The sequence below is a fragment of the Capronia coronata genome (assembly GCF_000585585.1).
Source record: "Capronia coronata CBS 617.96 chromosome Unknown acBCG-supercont1.11, whole genome shotgun sequence".
In the NCBI taxonomy this organism is placed as follows: Eukaryota; Fungi; Ascomycota; class Eurotiomycetes; order Chaetothyriales; family Herpotrichiellaceae; genus Capronia; species Capronia coronata.
The window spans coordinates 558,555-577,941 of NW_006912903.1; the positions used below are offsets into that span (position 1 = coordinate 558,555).

A 19,387-nucleotide genomic window follows, 5' to 3' on the forward strand; every position below is an offset into this window, starting at 1 on the left:
TATAGAAGCCGAGCGCAACGTGCGAGATTTGAGCAATCAACACATACCAAGTGGCTCAGATAGTCAGTATGGCACAGTCCATCCTAGTCGCGAATAAGAGTCGCTGTTAGGACAAGAAATGAGACTGAGAGCTTGTCCATGCTTAGCTACTGAAGCGTTGATGGCCGGGGTACTTTCGAGTGGAAGGCTATACCCAACAGGGTATTGTGTCGTCTTGGCAGGCCCCATCGTAGATAGGGCACCACAAAAGTGGAGCTGCATTAATTTAGCCCTCTATATTAACATCTTAAGGACCCCTATCGCGACCCACATCTGATAAGAGATTCATAGTTCCCGGCAGCCGGGAATCTGGGACCAGCCTGGATGGATGAACACGGGGTCCTCTTATGGCCCTCGATCAGCCAGGGCCAGACCACTTCAAATGATCTCGGCTTTGGATCATACTGAGAGCACAGCTGTTCGGTGAAATCGGTTGTCGCTTCTCCTGGCCTCGCAAGAACTGCACACGGGTGAACAGCGGTCTTGGTCGACAAGCATACATACATACATAGTCGCCTCGGAGTCTACGCCTTGTCGAGTGAGTCCGGATCGTGAGGTGCGAAGCATCAAGAGTTCTGGAACATGGCGGACAAATATTACGACTATATCATCTGCGGGTATGTTCAATGTCTGAACTCTCAGAAGACTGACTGGCTGATCATAACTAGGGGTGGCACGTCAGGCTGTGTACTGGCCGGGAGACTGGCTGAAAACATCGATGCCCGCATTCTCTTGATCGAGGCTGGGCCAGATAGTGCGGACTTGGAGAATGTGCACATGGTTGGCGGGTACGTGAAGCTTCCACAAGCGACGGTGACTTTGTAACTGAGGCCAACCGCAACTCAGGTGGTCCAACAACTTCGACTCAGAGACAGATTGGAACATCGTGACCGAGCCACAGTCAAGCGCAGATGGTCGCCAGATCAAATGTAGTCGTGGGAGACTTCTTGGTGGGAGCAGTGGTGTCAATGGAACATTGTGCATCCGCGGCGTCAAGCAGGACTTTGATGATTGGAAACTGGATGGTTGGACTGGAGAGGATATGTGGAGATGTATGAACAAGGTTCGTTCTGTGCTGTACCACTGTCAGTCAGGATTGCAAACTAACCGAACGCAAAGTCCGAAACCTTTCACAACAAACCGTGGTTTAATCCAAGTTTCAAGGATCATGGCTACGATGGACCACTTCACTTGGAGCCTCATGATCTGGCGCCAATCTCAGAGTTGGTCAAACAATCCATGATTGAGAAAAGCTTGCCTCTGCACGAAGACATGTTCGCCACAGGCGAGACCTCCACGGGCTGCGGTCATGCTCTTCGAACGGTCTATGAAGGCATTCGGACAACTGCAGCAGATTTCGTAAGTAAGGGATATCGTCGCGACAATGTCACTATCCAAACAGATGCTACCGTCGACAAGGTCATCATCTCCGAAGGTTCCAATGGGCTTCGTGCCACCGGAGTTGAGATGATTACGAAAAGCGGTGAGAAGATCACAGCCCATGCGCGAAAAGAGGTCATTGTCAGCGCTGGTGCCTACGGCAGTCCCGCGATCCTCCTCAGATCTGGCCTTGGTCCAAAGGAAGAGCTTGAGAAAGTCGGCATCACCCCCAAAGTGAATCTGCCAGGCGTTGGGAAGAACTTGCTCGATCATCCAGTGAGTACAACGACAGAAGAGAGAAAGGGGTGATTTTACTAACGTCGGTAGGTGTGTTGGTTCTTCTACGAGGTGGACAGACCAGGTCTCACTCTTGACCATCTCGTCCACCACGACCAGGGGTTTGCATCCTCATACAAACTATACAAAGAAAAGAAGACCGGGGTTTTCTCGACGTTTCCATTCGGGATCTTTGCATACACCCGTCTGGACAAGCAACTCAACGGTGATCCGCTATGGGAAAAGGCGCCTCGCTGGGAAGGTCGGGATGCAATGGGACTGACACCATCCCAACCCAATGTTGAGTTCTTCAACACTGAGATGTATGGGGGTCCCAAACAGTGGGTAGATTTCCCGACCGACCACCGGTACGTGGTGGGCATGTGTACCGTTCTTTTCAGCGCTCGCTCAAGAGGGTCGGTAACACTTCGGTCATCAAACCCCTTGGAGAATCCCATCGTGGATCACCAATACCTGGCCGACCCGCTTGACCTCTTGGTCCTTACGCAGGGGTGCCAAACCATCAACAACATCATGACTACAGGAAGTGCGACCAAAGATCTGATCAAGGGAAGTTGGCCTCCTCGGCGAAGTCATCATCAATATACCTCCCGGAAAGAATGGGAGCCTTATGTCAAGGAAACCGTAACAACGTGTATGGCAAATCTTCTGTTGGTTTATTGATTCATGTGCTAACAGTCTCATAGGCTATCACCCTGGTGGTACGTGTAAGATGGGTCAAATTACAGATCCTATGGCTGTGCTCGATGAACAACTTCGTGTCCGTGGAGTCAAAGGATTGCGAGTCGTCGATGTCAGCGTCATGCCAGAACTTAACAATGGCCATACCCAATCTCCTGCTTATGGTATTGGGGAGAGAGCTGCCGAGATCATCAAGGAAGACTCGAAGAAGGCTTCCAAGTTGTAGAAGTTGTACAGTAACAAGATTACTTGCGGCGTCAGATCTTGTGCAGTCGGTAGGAACAGTTTACAGCTTAGGCAATAAAGAGTCTTTAGTTGGCAGAGAATTTCTTTCGGAGTATTTCTTCCCAATTCGAAAGCCTTCCAAATCAAGGGGTTTAATGATAACACCAAGATCTATAATCTGGAATCTAGTAATGAGAAAACTCATACAGCTACTCCCTCCTGAAACTCCTTGCTGAACTTATAGTCCGTGTATCCCTCCGGCTGTAATACCTCGTAGAATAGTTCCCGGATGTACTTGGTAAGTGGAATACCTTTCTTGATCCGAAAAGGGAGATCCGGGTTCGAGATGAAAGGTCGGCCAAAAGCAATCAACACATCTTTATCCACATATTTGCCATCAACGGTTTGTTTTGCACTGTCCGGAGTGTAACCGCCTGCAATGATGACCGGACTGGTGTTGTTCCATGCATCCACAAACAAGTCAATAGAATCTGTCTGATTTGTGTCGAACAAGCCTGCCACCCTTGCTTCGATGATGTGCAGGTAGGCTAATTTGAGTTTGCGCAGTTCTTGCAAGAGATACGTGAACTGAGGTATCGGGTCGTCCATTCTCATTCCGTGATGTCTATTCCAGGGGCTGATGCGAAATCCGACCCTGTCAGCCCCGATGGCATCTGCCAGGGCTTTAGCCACTTCGATGCCGAACCTGGCTCTGTTTTCAATGGTTCCCCCCCAGGCGTCTGTTCTCTTATTACATACGTCCTGGGTGAATTGGTCCACCAAATAGCCGTTTGCGCCGTGTATCTCGACGCCGTCGAATCCTGCTTCAATGGCATTGATACCGGCTTGACGGAAATCCTGGATGAACTGCAGGATCTCCTCTTCGCGCAGAGGTCGGGGAACCGCATCATCCTCGCTCCATGGAATGTCACTGCTCGAAACCACCTCTGCCCCTCGAAGAACTGCTAAAGGTCTGGCAGCACGCCCCGTCATCCATAGTTGCATGAAAATATATGACCCTTTGTCGTGCACTGCTTTGGTCACAGGTTTCCATTTCTCAATCTGTTCATGCGTGTATATTCCAGGAGTGTTGGGCCAGACAGCGGCACGAACACATACAGCGCAAGCTTCGGTGATCAAAAGTGTCCCTGGGGTTGAAGCTCTTTGAGCATAGAAGTCGACTAGCAAGTCCGTAGGAATAAAGCCATCTTGTGCGCGACGGCGTGTCATCGGTGCCATCGCAACGCGATGTTGCAACTGGCATTGGCCGACCTGGATGGGCGTAAAGAGTCGAGACATGACGAAGATTGGTTTTTGGCTCTCAAGCACAAGATGCAAAGAAAATAAAGGTATTGATGCCTATTCGAATACTCCGTCTATGTGTGTTGTCTTAGTCTTAGTTGAGAGGAGTGCTTTAGTTGTCCCCGGCCTTGTTGCTAAACGAGGCTCTAACACGAGGGACCCAAACAGGGAGATGACAACATCGTCAATAGTCAGATATTAGCGTTTGCTACAAGCACTACGAGAAGGCCTACTGGCACAATATTGAAAGCCAATTCCAAACCCCGACAAGGGGTTCTAGAAGTAGGTGCGTACCGTTGTTCTGATAGTGTTGAAGCTAAAGGGGCAGAACAGAGTATCAATCGCCGGTTATCGATAGGATGATAGGGGTTTAAATAAGCTTGATAAGAGATAGGAAATCCCGATAAACAAACACTAGCACTACTATTACTGTGTCTCTGACACTGATAGGGGTGTAAAGGGTCTAGGAGTGGGTACGTTTGGTTCCCCGGAACTTGCAAGGATACTGAGATATTGTATGTGAAGCCGCGTTTATCTAGCCAAGTGATTGACACTTTAGACACCACTCATTGTCACGCCATAGTAGTTGTACATGACATCCTGTCGCCCACCCGTCACTTCATCTCTTGATCGAACTACCTCCAACCCCGGACGTTGATAGGGGATAGAGGCTGGTCGCTTTTTTGAAGCCTCGTGCACTGACTCGGACAATGACTTGCGTGCTTTTGACTACTCTCTAGGACGTTCAGCTAAGCTTCTGCGGCGACAACCTTGAGGGATACTGTGTACTCTGCCAGACTGCCAGTCAGTGCCCGCCCCGTTCATATCGCACTGTAGGGTACCTCTTCATTGTCACATCTAGATCGCCTAGACCGTTATGGATCGGTACCCACCGTGGTAGGGGAAAAGATCCTCTACCATCGCCGAAAGTCTCTCCAAGCTGAACAGCAATGGACCGCTCGTTGGAGATGGTACTTGCCCGAGGCTCTTCTGGGATGGTCGCTTTCCGTGTCGTCAGAACGACACACCTTATACCCAGCTTGAAGCTGCAAGTCCCCTTGCGGCAAAGTCAGGTCTCAAAACGAGATGAAGGTTAAGGCAGTTGTTGTTGGTGCTGGTCCAGCTGGCATAGCCGTAGTAGGCAACTTACTTGAGCAGCAGAAGTTTCCTATCCTATGGATTGATGACCAGTTCGACGGCGGACGATTGAACAAGTTCTATAGGGAGGTTCCAAGGTATGTTGGTGAACGATACCACCAGTCCTGACAGATGTTATCTGATTCTGCCACTCTAGCAACACCAAAGTCGGGCTGTTCGTAGGCTATGCCAATGGCGTCTCCTCCTTTCGCAGTATTGCAAGGGAGATCCCAGAGCCGAATGCCATCAGCCTTATGAAAAGTCTACCACAGGACAAGACATGTCAGATTGCCAGAGCGGCGGACATGTGTGTGATGCTCACTCAAGGTCTTGATCAATCCAAAGGTGTCTCCAAGGAACTCGGTATGGTCACTGAGGCATCGTGGTCAAAGGTAAGCGGTACTCATCCCATGACCTGGGGAGACGTTATTGATGTTGAATAGCACGACAAGTGGAATGTCACTATCAACTCGGTCAATGGAGAATTCCCGCTTACAATCTCATCTGAGCTCCTTGTTCTGTGTACAGGCTCGTCGCCAGCCACGGTGCCGTTGCCCGTGAAGTTAGAAGAGATCAGCCTAGACACGGCACTCAATCCGCCACTTCTCTCCCGCATGGTCCCTTCCGGCAAATTTTCGACTGTAGGCGTTATTGGCTCCTCCCACAGTGCCATCCTCGTTCTCCGCAATCTTTGCAACCTCGCCAGCAGCACACATCCTGATCTACGCGTCAAATGGTTCACTCGTCACCCTCTACGCTACGCTGAGGAGCGCGACGGGTGGATCCTCCGCGACAACACAGGCCTGAAAGGAGAAGTTGCCTTCTGGGCCAAAGCCAACCTAGAAGACGACATACTGCCCACGTCGGTCGTTGCGGAGTATTTGCAAAAAGTGCCAACGACACTAGAGCATGAAAACATCATTTACCAGACACACCTACCAGCCTGCACCCACGTTATCCAGGCTATTGGTTACCATCGAAATGATATCCCCGTACTCACGGTCAACGGCGTCACTATATTGGGCGTATGTCATAACGCTACGACGGGCGGCTTCACCGATAGGCATGGTGTCACTATCAGAGGCCTCTATGGAGCAGGTATTGCATGGCCGGAGAAAACGGTCGACCCAGAAGGAAAGATCCAGTATGCGGTGGGCTTAGCGAAGTTTATGAAATTCTTAACACGTGTAACACCGGCATGGACTGGATAGATATTAGTTTCGATTGCTATGAATTAGTATTTGGTGCAAGATTGTGAGTCTGAGGGTGCTTGCGCCCTATTTATATTCGGGTTTAGAACCTCGAATGATCGACTCCACGATCAATAAGGACTCGTTTCCAGACGATACGTTTCTCGCCAATCTTCTGAAGCGACAGATTTGCTCACGATGTCAGGACAATGTGTTGAGTTCAGCAGACAGCAGAGATGAGGCGGTTGAGATATATAGATAAAACACAGCGGGAGATTTCACTGTGTCCTTGAACATCTCTCGGCTTGGATGGCATATGAGTTGTGAAGTAAACATGATGCCTGATCTATCATCAGCCAAAGCCCTTGATTACGAAGCATCCTGTCAATATGGCTTGTCTCCCGTCCGGGCTATTAGAAAGTATGTGATTTATTTCCCTATCATTCCCAGTCTCATCCAGGACTGAGAACAAATGGAGCGAAGCTGCATGGCGCATGAAAAATATAGCCAGAGGTCAGCCACCAGGAGCCTCCGCCTGCGAGCAGAAACTTGGCAGAAGAGGGTCCTTCGTAGGTACGGCGGCGCAATAACAAGTTAAGTCCAACACCAATGTCTGCACTCCCTGGTGACCGACGTTGCGTAGCTTGCCTCGCTGTATGTCACAGATGGGGGCCGGGGTCGAACCGAGCTGGACGTCCAAACCCTCTCAGCTGTGGTTCAACCAAAAAGAGATTCGGCCGCCAGACTTACGTCTCAGGTGTCGAGATCTTTTTGCCCGTCTGCGCACGCTGTATAGCATCGGACCCCAGCCGGTGGCGGTCTCCTCATGTTTGGTCATCAACTCCGGCCAATGCATGAGCGTAAAGGCTTTCCTGCATAATCATGTGCTGGTCAAGTTGTTGCATCCTTTGGGGTCCCTGATTGGCTCTGCGCTTGCTGCTGGCTCGCTGCTTTAAGATTCGCGATCTGATCATCCAGGATTGCAATTTCCACGTCCAGTTTGAGAAGCTTCTCCTGCAGGAGGCTTCCATACTCCTCGTCTGTCAGGGACTTCATCGGCATCAGGCCTGCCAGCTTCTGTTTCCAGCCCGAAGACACACTTTGGTCTGGCGTAGAGTCGTCCATGGTGTTGACGACCGCTTGGGAGGCGGCCGCAAAAACTCCTAGCATAATGCTTCCTGGAATAATGCTGCCTCGGGGCACTGATACAGTCAGACCACGCTTCCTGACTTGGTGCATGTCACTCACAAAAAGCTGAAACCACTGCCCCGGTACAAGCTCCCGCAAGACCGCTTGCAGCGATTCGCTCGATCCCTCGATCCCGAGACAAGGGGCCTGCAAGAAGCGCATTACGACAGTCTGGGAAGAAGTCAGATTTGTTTCGGAGTACATAAGTAGGGAACGGACAGAAAAAGGCCGTTCCTCCGCAGAACCATTGTATCCCGGTCAAGGTCGTGTAAGTTTTTGGCCGCGGCGACTGAATCAAGACTGAGACTATCCCTCCATATGCAACACCAAGGGCCCCTAGGAGGACAAGTCAGCAAGACGGCACCAGGAGATATTCCTCAAATAAGTACCTGTAGCCACGCCGACACTCAAGGCAGGGTAAAATGGGCTCACCAAGGCCCTCTCAAGGGTCTGAGACTGGCCCTCTGCCATATTGGCATGGACACAGGAGGCTGTTAAGGCTCCTGCCGGACCACAACAGGCAACAACTCTGATGGCGCAAATCAGATCACTGACCGCGAAGAATCGTCATGGACCAAAATACGCTCTCGTCACATAAAGGTCCTCACTGCCGGGCGCGGTCATCCGCGGCTAAATCTGGTTGTACGCGAGGTTTCCTCCAAACTTGAAGTCCGCGCCAAGCCGTATACACGCGATACCCGATCTGGAAGCGGCTTGGGAAGAAACTTGAACTTCAACTGCAAAGAAGCAGGCCCTCGACACTTTTCAGGCGTTTGCTCCAGCTGTGCCTACCCTCAACGCGCCTAGATTCTTACTTGCACACGTCCGACTTGCTCGCCTTTGTCCAGCATCAGTGCATCTCTGCATTTACCCGCATCCGAGTGCGATCCCCGACAACACTTCAGCCGGTCGCACACAGTTCAGTGCGCCTGCTGAGATTTCGCCATCATGGGTATGCCCACATCTCAAGATGCCGCACAATCTTCGGGCGGTCTCAAGATGTTTGGAAACGAATGTACTAACTCTGGCCAGGTCCAAAAAAGAACCAGAACCAGAAGATGTCCCTAGGGACCTTCTTGCAGGATGAGAGTGAGTAACGGTCAGATCGGTCGCAGCCGATCTATGTCGCTGACCGGTCACAGATTTTGGCTCATGGGCTGATGAGATGGAGGACATGCCCTTGCCTTGTACGTTCACACTTTGTGCATGATGCCGCAATGCCCCTCGTGGTACGGTTCCGATGGCTGACTATACTCGTGAACATAGCCTCAGACAGTCGACCTAGCTACGGAGGCGGAAGCGGCCCACGAACCTTCGGCCCATCTAGTGGCATGGGCAATGGATATTCGGGTGGGTTTACTTGCGTCCACATCGCACGGGGGAGAGAGCTGATATAATGGGAGAATAGACCGACGAGACACATACCAGACCCGCGAACAACTCCCGCTTCCTACCCAACCTCCGTTTACCGCCCACTTGGCAAATCTATCATTTGACGCCACTGAATCAGACGTCAGTGACTTCTTCAGGGAGTGCCAGGTTACAAGTGTCCGGATCGTTGAAGACAAGCTCGACCGCAAACCCAAAGGTTTCGGTTACGTTGAGTTTGCGACACTCGATGGCTTGAAGGCTGCATTGGACCTGAGCGGCAACAACTTGGCAGGCCGTCAAGTTCGCGTCAGTGTTGCAGAACCTCGTAAGTCGTGTAGAATGAAGTTCATGCACGGGCTAACACCTTTCTAGCGAAAGATAGACAGGACACCCGAGACTTTAGCGACTGGTCGAGGAAAGGGCCTCTTCCGGACCTGCCAAGAGAACAACGCAGAGTTTCTGATCGACAAGGTGGATTTGGCGGTCGCAACTTTGACAACACATCAGATGCGGGAAGCGACCGAGGTGGCCGACGTGGATTCGACCAAGGAGATGGGAAGGTCAGGGACTTTTCGAACTGGGAGAGAAAGGGCCCTTTGTCACCTAGTGCGGCTGCACCAACCTCTCTGCGTGAAGGAGGTAGACAACATAGCAAGGACGGTCCCGGAGCCTTCCGCCGGAACTCACCTGCTTGGGGTGAAGGGCGATCTCAGGATGGCTCCCGGCCACCGAGGCGTGAGTACACTGAACGGCCACCCCCGGACCGGCAACCTACAGCACCTGAGCTCGACAACCAATGGCGAGCAAGAATGAGACCAGACCCTCCGGCCAAAGCACCAACTCCTGAAGCCAGCGAGCCATCCTCTCCGGGCCCGGCCGCTGCTCCAACAACCAGACCGAAATTGCACTTGCAGAAGAGGACAGTCTCTGAGGCAGAGCCGTCGCAGTCTCCTGCATCCGGCGGCGATGCAAAGGCTAGTCCCTTTGGAGCGGCCCGCCCCGTCGATACGGCTGCTAAAGAGAAGGAAGTTGAGGAAAAGCGGCAACTTGCCCTTCGGCAGAAGAAAGAGGCAGAGGACAAGGCCAGGGCCGAGAGGGCCGAAGAGAAGCGTCAGGCAAGGGAAAAGGCAGAGCCTGAAAAGTCCAAGGAAGCGCCTAGCAAGGAGGCCAAAGAACCTAATCCCGTGAAGGAGGAGGGTGAAGAAACAACGCAACCCCCTGCTCCCAAATTTGATATCCTCCGTCGCGCCGACAGCGGTGTCAACGACATGCTTGCAGAAGAGGAAAATGAGGAAGAGGGCAACGTTCAACTCCCGGTCGATGACAAGGCGGTCAAGCCCAAGGAGGTGGTGCAGGACCCCGCTTCCACCAAATCGAATGGTTCTTGGAGAAGTGCTCAGCCTCCACAAGCACCTGAGGGAAGCACAACCGCGGCATTGGAAGAAGATGGCTGGAGCACGGTGTCAAAGCCGAACAAGCAGCGTAACAGCCGTCGGAACGTGCCTCACCGAGCCATTGCGTCATGAACGACAGCTGAGGTCCAGTCAACCTACTGCCGGTCATCTTTGATAAACGAAATCAGAGACCGATGTCGTGTTCTGTGTACATCTAGTGGGCTTCTCCCTTCAGAGTCTGGCCAGCCCATGGCGGACTCGGATCACAGTATGTGGGAGGCCAGATTTCAGCGTTTTCTTGGCTATCTCTCTGCTCGGCCTTTGACTGCTTCTTCGAACCAGCCATCGCAGGGTTTGCTCGTTTCCTCGTTTCCTCGCTTCGTTCAGCATTCAGGAGTTCGGAAAAAGTGCGGGCGTTACGACGGACAGGGTTGTGGACAGGGACGTAATTCGAAAAGATTCGATGGGCAGTCTCTCTGCTCGTAGTCTGCCACATGTCACTGGCCCTCGCCCGAAGGTAGCAGAGCACAAACACTCCTTAGAAGAATAGAAACAGATTGGCTTGTCCGGGAGATCAAGTAATAAGATTGTAAGAATAGTTCTATCGTCGGGGCGTACGGGAAGACACCCTCTACTACTAGTACGGACGATGGTAGCGTCACGGAGTGCATTAGAACTTAGCCAATCATTACGCCTGCCAAGATTAGTGTTAGTCATCTAAGTGTCCTATCACGTGACGGTCACTGTCCCTGCGGTACTAGTAGTACATAGTGGTAGCAGGGCAAAAAGTGAAGGGCGGGCGCCCGCCCAAAAAAACAAATCGCTTGCGCCGTCACTGATTCGAACCTCATCACTTCTGTCTCATGTCTTGCAACACTCACTTCCTTCCACAATTTTGACATGGAGCATAAACGATGGCGAAGAGCCTGGATGATTTGATCCAGCATCTGCTTGAGGAGATCGCCCTTAGCGGAAGTCAAGGTCAGTAGCAGCCCTTCAGCGCCCGCGCAGATGAGAGATTCGGGTTTCGTGGCTCAGTGGCAAGGCATGGTCGATCCTGCATCTTCCTTCAGAGCTGCTCCTCCGCCACTGACCATGCCATGCCCACCCTTGTCTCTATCCACTCTGTCAGCCCCATTTCTTTGTCCTATCCCCGTCGCGTCCTCCTGTCCTCAGACATCAAACAATGCATTGTCGACGCTGGAAAGATTCTCGTGTTGCTGACAGATACGCTCATCTCTAGGTGTGACCATCAACGATATCGCAGCCTTCACCTCTGCCTTCTATCATGAACCCAACAATGACCATCCCTCCGGTTCGGCCGCCGCAGAACCACTCCCAACCGACGGCCTTGCTGTAGACCCACCCTTTCTGGCTAAGATCTGGACATGGCTCAGACGCCATCCAGATGTGTCCATTGGGCATGATAGGGAGTACAATGGAATACCTCTGGCCGAAATCGAGCGCCGGTTTCCTGGTTATCTCAGTGCCAGTAGACGAGAAGGGGACCCTGCGAACGAGACTGACCATGATGACTCGGACGGTCCACGACAAAGCGACTCATCTCCAAAACCTCGTCTGGCCACCAAACTTGCTGATGTAACCAAGGGCCCTCGAGTCCGTGTCAATGTTGAGCGCGTCTACGAGGCACTATGCGGTCATCCCCCAGACTCTAGCAAAGTGTCACCCTTAGAGTTTGATCTTCTGTCGCTGATCGCGCCAGCACGGTCGAACGGTATTCTTCAGGGTGATCTTCGTCAGGCGTCAGGACAGGACAAGCGGTCCGTACCCAAACGAACTGACGCCTTGCACAAGAAGGGTTATATCGTCAAAGAAACTGTCTACAGAAAAGGTAACAGGACAAGCCGATTGATTCTGAGAAGGTTTGCCCCCGATGTTCTACGAAATGCAGACTCACCCGTCCGAGGGTCCACTGTACGGGACGTGGTGCGAAGAATCTGTGACGTACTATCCCGCCAGAACCTCATTTCTCAGACCAAACTTGCCGAAGACCTGAATCTAGAGTCTGCCGCAGAGTCTGCCGCGCTGGTGAAAATCCTTCGCCGACTAGAGCACCTCAAATGCGTCAAGAGAGCGAGGACTGCCACCGGACCTTCTGCCACTGTGCGAGATCTCCAACACTTCGTCCAGCTTCTGCACCTTCCCACGCCTGAGGACCTAGAGCGGTTTGATACAGAAGACTTGACCCTTGAGCAGCCACTTCAGGGGATACTTCCTACGACTGGATCGGCAGACTATGGCGGTGACATTGTCGCCTTTCCTGCCACAGAAAATCAGGAAGGAGAAACCGGGACAACGCGCCACATGGCACGATGGAACCCGGATCGTCCTATGCCCAACGTCGTGGTTGATGCTGTTCAACTCATGGGGATGTCGGGCTTGTCGAACTGGGTATGTCGGTAATCTCGAGTGCGTCACACTTGATTCTAACCTGAACAGGATGCCAGGCGAATGATAACTGGCGTTTTCGTCCGTCGTACATTGGAATCATTGCTAAATCGGATATCGTCAGGATCGCTGATCGTCCAACCACCGCATTTTCGCCACCTAGCGGTTGTCCGAGTGGCTATAGTCGTGGATGGCGTTGCTCAGTACAACCATTACTCCTGGGACGTGTTCCGCCAGATGGCAGAAAAGGGGGAAGTGGACATCTCTCAGATACCAGGTGCCAAGCAAGCCCTAGAGGATGTTGTGCCAACTGACCCTGAACGAACACCCGATACAACTTCCGTCACCTCTGTCATCAAAAATGATCAGTTCGGATTTCCCCTTCAAGCCTCCCCACCCCTTCAATACAGAAATGGTGAAGCAAGTTTCGAGGACCTCATCCGGTCCGTTGCGCCTGGTGATGTTGTTCCTCGTCTCATGGAACCAATTATTGTTGAGAAAGACGGAGTGTTGTCCTTGGCATATCGCGAAGGGGTCACGGCCCAGCACAAAGCCCAGCACAAGGCCGGGAAACGTGCTTCGATCCTGTCAACTCAATCACCTCTTCGAACGTCTGAAGCGCCAAAGAGTATCGTGAAGAAGGAAGATATCCCGCTTGGTCGTCCTCGCAAGTACTTGAAAGGCACTGAAAAGTTTTGGCGATTGCAATTCCAGCAAGCCAGGATCAACTCAGGTGCATCGTCTACTACATCTGCAAACAAGAGGGGATTGATGCAGGATCCGGCCGGCCTTGCTCTGTATGCACGTCGGCCTGCTGATTTTGACCAGACCTTGCTCCAGGCTATTGAGGCCGGTTTACCGATCCCTGGACGGCCTGACGACATCAGCGATGCTTGGGTTGTATCGACAAGAAACGTTCTTAACCGCGACTTGAATGGCGTGTTTCTGACGCCCCAAGGCGTACGTTCCGACTATGCAAAATTCAAATCTCAGATCATGATCATCAAAACCCCGCGTCTGAAACAGGTTGACCTGCATGATCGAAGCAAAGCGCATCCATACCAATTCATGTCCTCAATGGCAGCACACAGTTTTGCATACCGGCGCTTTTATCCTAGTATGCATATTACGAAACAGTCGCGTCAAGGCAGAGTGGCCTTGACCAACAGATCAAGGTCACCGCGGAGGGAGAAGAAGATGTCCGCCCCACCACTCGGTGTTTTTTCCGAGGGCCCTGCATCCCAGACGTCCAATACGTCTTTGCCAGGAGACCTGGAGACTGAGCCCATGCTCACCGATACCGCCATGGAAGCCACCGACGAAGAGCCGCTACGGAGTCGGCAACCCACCGAAGACGTAAAGTCCTTCGATCGGCCATCCATGATTCCAGCGGAACCCCGCCGAACGGCACCACACAGCCCCCTATCCCTCAGAGAAGCAACTTTGCCATCCGAAAATGACCTGAATGATCTCGCTGAGCAAATTTCTGCCCCGGCAGCTCGACGAGCTTCAAGCCCGCAATTGGAACCACCACACTTGGGCGCAGACATGATACAACCGTTGGAGGCTATGCACTCTCCGTTGTTGCACGGTGTGTCTCCGGCCAAATCCACGACTCAGGGTGATGTTATCGAGTTAAATAATCAAGATCTTACGGATGCCGTTCCTCCTGCTGTAGCGATTCGACGACAATCTCTTGCGGCAGCATGGGTCAGTCAAGATAGTCCTCGATCGTTGCCGGCTTCACTGGAGGTTGATGAGGCGAACAACCCATCATCTGCTGGTGCGAAAGCTTCAATTGTTGAGATGGGAGACAGGTATTTGAGCCAAAATTCCCAGGTTGGAGAGCTCAAGGAGAATGAGCTTCAGCCGTATGACCCGTCCGGGGCACCGGTGGTAGGTGATGCCCTCGCTCGTGCGAGCAAAGGTCCTTCGAGAAGAGGTGTCAAGAAGTGTGTATCACGCCATAAGGCTCAAGACGACGACGTCTCACAAATGAGCGGCTCAGAAGTGGCTGGAACTCCTAGGAAGCAGAAGAAATCGGGTACAGGCAAATATACGGCTGGGGCGAATGCTTTATGCAGAAGTATTGTCCTACAGCTCGTCACTGAAGCATCTGGGATAGTGCCGAATGACCCGTCCACCTTGAAACGCATCTCAGCCGCTCGGTGGCAGGAAGCTGGGGCAGAGGATCGTCCATTACTCAAAGCCGTCAAGGCGGCGATAAAATCTCTTTGCCAGTCAGGCAAATTGAAACAACTCACATTCACGTTCCGTGGAAAGAGCGGCAACATGATCAGACGGGCGGTTTTATTCTTGCCGACGATTAGTCCTCTCTCCAATCTCGTTGAAGATGTCAAACAGAAGATGATCGATGCAGATCCCACTGATTACATCCCCCCAGAGTGGGTGGCGGAGGGTTTTCGAGCCCCTTTGATAGGAAAGAACGCTCCACGCATGTTGATTGAGGAGGAGGACGTGCCCTCGCCATCGCCAAGAAGACGACGGGTATCTTCTGCAATGACCGAGACAACCGTTAACTCGGAGTCTTCAAGAGGCGCTAGAAGAGATTCCCGGAGCAGAACGAGAGAGCTTAGCCAGTCGCCGCCTCCTCGGGTGACCGCTGCAACAGGCTTTTTAACACTCAAGGTTCCTTCACTGGGTAGGCTTTCATCTGTGCAAATATTCAATTGGAGGACAGAAGCACCGGTAAAAGCTTTGCAATTTGAGGCTGTCACTACAAAATCAAGGCAGTCTAGGTCAGCGGCTGGTCGAGCACGAGGAAGAACTGGTCGGAAACCAACCACGCGTCCAGCAGGTCGGAAGGTCATGTGGGCGAACCAACAATGTCAGGAGTTTCCGTCATCATTGGAGGATATCCTCCGGCTACCCGATCTCAAGATCAGCTTCGACGACATCCAGTCTGGCGACTCCGAATGGCAGCGATTTGCTTGCGAGGTCGAAGGTGTTCGTGCCTGGGAGGGTCAGGAAGCAGAATCATTTCAGTTGGATCGCTTTCAATACGCCTTTATCAACCACACGGTCCCTCCGGCACTCTACTCCGCTTCAGTCCAACCCGGGACAGTTGAGTTTGCGAGCTTGATCTCGTTTGATGAAGATGGCTCTGAAGTTGAAGTACCATATCCTCCCGAGGAGTCTTGGGCAGTCTTCGTATCAGCGCTTCAACAACCCCCCGAGTTGACTTCGCGGATTGCAGGTAGGCATCCACAAGAACCAAGTACAGCACCGCCACCCGCAAAAGCAGGCAGAGTCCGACGAACGATTCGACCTACTAAGCGTAAGCGATTGGCGGATGGCGAAGTTGGCGACGAGGATACCTTCGTGCCCCAAGTCAAACGACGAAAAGCAGGTGTCAAAGGGTCCGGTACTCCTCGTCCCCGACGTAGGCTTCCACCAGCCAAAAGTGACGCTCCCACGACAATATCCCGAGGTGTCCAATACCTTCGAATCTTGCCGGAGGAGACCATCTACCGTATTGCTGTCTCCGTGGTTGTAGTCCGCACCCTGGCAGGAGGAATTGAGAGTTACGTTGATTGGCCCCTGGTCATGACCCTTTTCCCAGACCAGGAGGAAGAGTTCATTCGGCGTCGCTGGAAGACGTTGTTGTCCAGATATCGCAGTGACATCCGTGGACTTACAGAGAACCTTCAATGGAAATACCTGGAGGCGTTGGAAGCCGGAGACGTACCTTCTGTCAATTTCCAAGACCTCAAGGCGACAGATTGGCGGGGAATAGTCGACTGGGCACTCAACAACCTCGACAAGTTCAACTCGAGACATGCTGATGACCTCCCTGCTACGCGCGACAGATTATCTGAGACGGTTCAGATGGCGTTCAATGAGCCCAAACGCTCCTACCATCTCCTTACGTACAACGCCAACGTCACCAATCCTTTCAAAGAAGACGTCAGCTGCTCCATTGTCTTTGGAACAAGGTCTACTCTTCCACCTTCCGCGACAGTCGTACCAGGTCTTCACTATGCTCCGCGGTACGAGCTCGGAAATGCAGACGCAGACCTCCGTCTTGCGAGATCGTGGGTCTTCGCCACGAGTCTTACTCCAGAATCAAGGTTTGACCCGAGTGCGACCCATGCCAAGCTCTCGACCCTTGCCTCGACACCTGAAGAATGCGAAGCCCTTCTCAGCCGTGCCGTTAGGGTGCTTCGGGAAGAGAAGCTTCTTCAGCCTGCTCACCGGCCGTCGGGACAAGTTTCCAGCGTACGCGGCTGGGAAGGAAGCCGGAAACTATTTGAACTCTTTGAAGAACGAAGAATGATCAATGTCAATATGCTTCGGCGTGCTGTCACATACAAGCTAGCTATTCTCGACGAGGCCTTCCAGAAAGGTGAAAGTGTGGTCGTGGAAAAGCAGAGCATCGTGGATGATGGCGACATGGTGGCTATTCTAAACCTTACGGCTGCTGGTCAGATCACGGCCAAACCTGGGACTGATGTGCCTGACTCGCGATATGGCATAGACCACGAGCGGATTGGGTACCGGACACGAAACATGGACAAGAAGTTGCTCAATTTTAGTGCCGTGCTTGTACCAACGGAAGCATACGTCTTCGGCAATCCCAGACACGAGCAAGGCCGGCAACCCCCGATTCCACGGGGTCAGGCGGACGAGCCCAAGGGTCACATTCCGCCGTGGATTGACATCCATGGCAATGTTCAACCTGCGCTGTGGGAGATGTTCCTCGTAGGCGTCATTGGGTTGATAGTGCAGCTTCCCGGTGTCACATCTGTGGACATTTCGCGAGCGCTGGGCTATGCACTGGACCATACCGAGGTTGAGCTCATTCTGGACTGGTGTATACAAGAAGGGTTTGCCCAGATGGATATGAAATCGAAAGGATATGAGACGACAGAAGATTGGTGGTGGTGTATTGCTACTGGGCACGGTGAACATGAATTTCATGGCGAGAATGAGGCGTTATTGGTCTGAGACAAATTCCATACAATGGAGCGATGTGATCACGGAAGGCAGTCCCAGCTCCCTGGGTTGGGGTTCTCGCAGGTCAATGGCGCAAAGGTGTTGGTCTTTTTCGGCGCTTCACGGTTGGAGGCATACTGTTCGGAGTTGGCGAGCGTTAAGGGACTGAGAACCCCAGCGATATGATTGACGAGGCGTCACTGCACATCTTGACTCGGCGATCCCTGGCGCGTGGTCGCATAGACAGGCAGGGTGCAAATGCATATTGATAGCAGAGATAGCCGTGATGGTTATCAACATGTTTCAGTTGACTATGTTCGCATGTATGATCATGGGCATTTGATTGTTACCTTGATGATTGTAGGCATTGTAGAATAGTGGCAGGATAATGCGATGCCACTTCGATTTGATGGTCGAGGTCCCCTTTGGACCCCTGATCATCGTCAGCCTTGTCGCAGGGGCACGTGATAGCTTATGTAAGCTAAAGCTTCGACCGACCTCGAGCAAACCTCTTCTTGTCATGATGGCAGCTCTGGTCTACGGTCGAGATACTTCGTCCACTCCGTTTCCATGCACGGCGGTGCCAGACCATGTCTATACGAGTCGAGCATGAGACATGCCCAACGATAGGAGCAGCAGCAGCAGCAACGATATTCTCAAGCCTTCATCAATCGGCTCGAGGGTACACTCAGCTCCGCGCGCATCCTCAGGGACCATTTACTCCAAGACAGTTTCTGGGGCTTCCACTGGATCAAAGGCTACACAATCACCGCTGTCCTGCGTCGTCCTGGACCAAACACAACACCAAGCGCAAACCTGACTCCAGGACCAAGACAACAACAGCAACAACTCCACCAACTCCACCAAATCGTTCACTCTCGCCCCCGACGTCCTCAACATCGTAAGCTTGTGTAATCCGTCCGAGCCGGCCTTGATCACCCCGCCGCCCGACTACCCTTCCGGGAGCGACGCTTTTGATGACGACGCACCGGGGTGCCTGGACAACGAAGGGTTTCTGTGCTCGACCGACTGGTCGGATGTTTTTAGGAAATACGACCTCGAATACGGGTGGACTATATGGCCATCGATGCCGGGTTGAGTTGTGACGCTTTACAGTTCTCTGCGCCAGGTTCAGTCTCCCATCCCCTATCCCCTCTCCAAGGTATTATGGCAGGATGTGCAAGTCAAGCCAGTCTGTGTATGACTTTTCCTTCCCCTCAGAGAAGGAAAAGAGAACGATAGCCTATTTTGCTCTGCGGTACTAGTACCTCATACGGCAGAAGTACCCTACCTCGCAGGGAAGGAAGGAAGAAAGAAAGAAAGGGAAATTGGTGCAACCCCATGACCAAAGGCGTACTTCGATGGCTCTTGGACAAGAGGACGACGATACAGATGCGTGTGATACTCAAGTCTACCAGATGGAAAAAGTGGTAGTTCTCGTTTCTTTGTAGCGTTCGCAGCGCTTCATTTGTCCGGAGCAGACGTTTTCAGACTAGGCGTGTTCTTGGTATTGACATTCGGAAGATTTTTGATCTCGGAATTGGAGAGACATGCAGATCCCCGTCAAATATGTATAAAATGGTTTCGGGATGGCTTTAGGTCTCGTCCCCTCTGCATGCCTTTGTCGCCGAGTGTGCTATGGCTGGTTGGGACTAACCTTTCCGAGTCTGCTCGACTCTTGAACGGTTCCCACCAAGGATCCGGGTCTCCAAGCCTAGACCTCGCTGTGAGTGATGACGCCACCAACGACCACAAAGAGAAGGGAAGGCTATAGACCGACCTGCTCGGATCCTGAAATGTCGAATAGAGTCTACGCAT

General features: G+C 52.3%; 6 protein-coding genes across 6 annotated transcripts; 4 read left to right on the plus strand and 2 right to left on the minus strand.

Annotated features, from left to right (window-relative positions):
• Positions 1-621: 621 nt before the first annotated feature.
• A1O1_08977 (uncharacterized protein) lies at positions 622-2,623 on the plus strand (the record flags this gene model as incomplete). Its single annotated transcript, XM_007729834.1, has 6 exons — positions 622-656; positions 708-827; positions 886-1,102; positions 1,159-1,695; positions 1,747-2,350; positions 2,403-2,623. The coding sequence occupies 6 exons, from the start codon at positions 622-624 to the stop codon at positions 2,621-2,623; spliced, it is 1,734 nt and encodes a 577-aa protein (XP_007728024.1).
• Positions 2,624-2,823: 200 nt separating this feature from the next.
• Positions 2,824-3,921, minus strand: A1O1_08978 (uncharacterized protein; the record flags this gene model as incomplete). The annotated part of the gene is made up of 1 exon (XM_007729835.1): positions 2,824-3,921. The coding sequence occupies one exon, from the start codon at positions 3,919-3,921 to the stop codon at positions 2,824-2,826; it is 1,098 nt and encodes a 365-aa protein (XP_007728025.1).
• A 1,089-nt stretch (positions 3,922-5,010) lies between these two features.
• Positions 5,011-6,272, plus strand: A1O1_08979 (uncharacterized protein; the record flags this gene model as incomplete). Its single annotated transcript, XM_007729836.1, has 3 exons — positions 5,011-5,159; positions 5,219-5,453; positions 5,505-6,272. 3 exons carry the CDS (start codon positions 5,011-5,013, stop codon positions 6,270-6,272), a joined length of 1,152 nt encoding a protein of 383 aa, XP_007728026.1.
• An 870-nt stretch (positions 6,273-7,142) lies between these two features.
• On the minus strand, positions 7,143-7,910 carry A1O1_08980 (uncharacterized protein; the record flags this gene model as incomplete). The annotated part of the gene is made up of 3 exons (XM_007729837.1): positions 7,143-7,453; positions 7,500-7,775; positions 7,829-7,910. 3 exons carry the CDS (start codon positions 7,908-7,910, stop codon positions 7,143-7,145), a joined length of 669 nt encoding a protein of 222 aa, XP_007728027.1.
• Positions 7,911-8,497: 587 nt separating this feature from the next.
• Positions 8,498-10,336, plus strand: A1O1_08981 (uncharacterized protein; the record flags this gene model as incomplete). The annotated part of the gene is made up of 5 exons (XM_007729838.1): positions 8,498-8,528; positions 8,582-8,626; positions 8,706-8,789; positions 8,848-9,135; positions 9,183-10,336. The coding sequence occupies 5 exons, from the start codon at positions 8,498-8,500 to the stop codon at positions 10,334-10,336; spliced, it is 1,602 nt and encodes a 533-aa protein (XP_007728028.1).
• Positions 10,337-11,118: 782 nt separating this feature from the next.
• On the plus strand, positions 11,119-17,581 carry A1O1_08982 (uncharacterized protein; the record flags this gene model as incomplete). Its single annotated transcript, XM_007729839.1, has 3 exons — positions 11,119-11,185; positions 11,448-12,616; positions 12,665-17,581. The coding sequence occupies 3 exons, from the start codon at positions 11,119-11,121 to the stop codon at positions 17,579-17,581; spliced, it is 6,153 nt and encodes a 2,050-aa protein (XP_007728029.1).
• Positions 17,582-19,387: the final 1,806 nt, after the last annotated feature.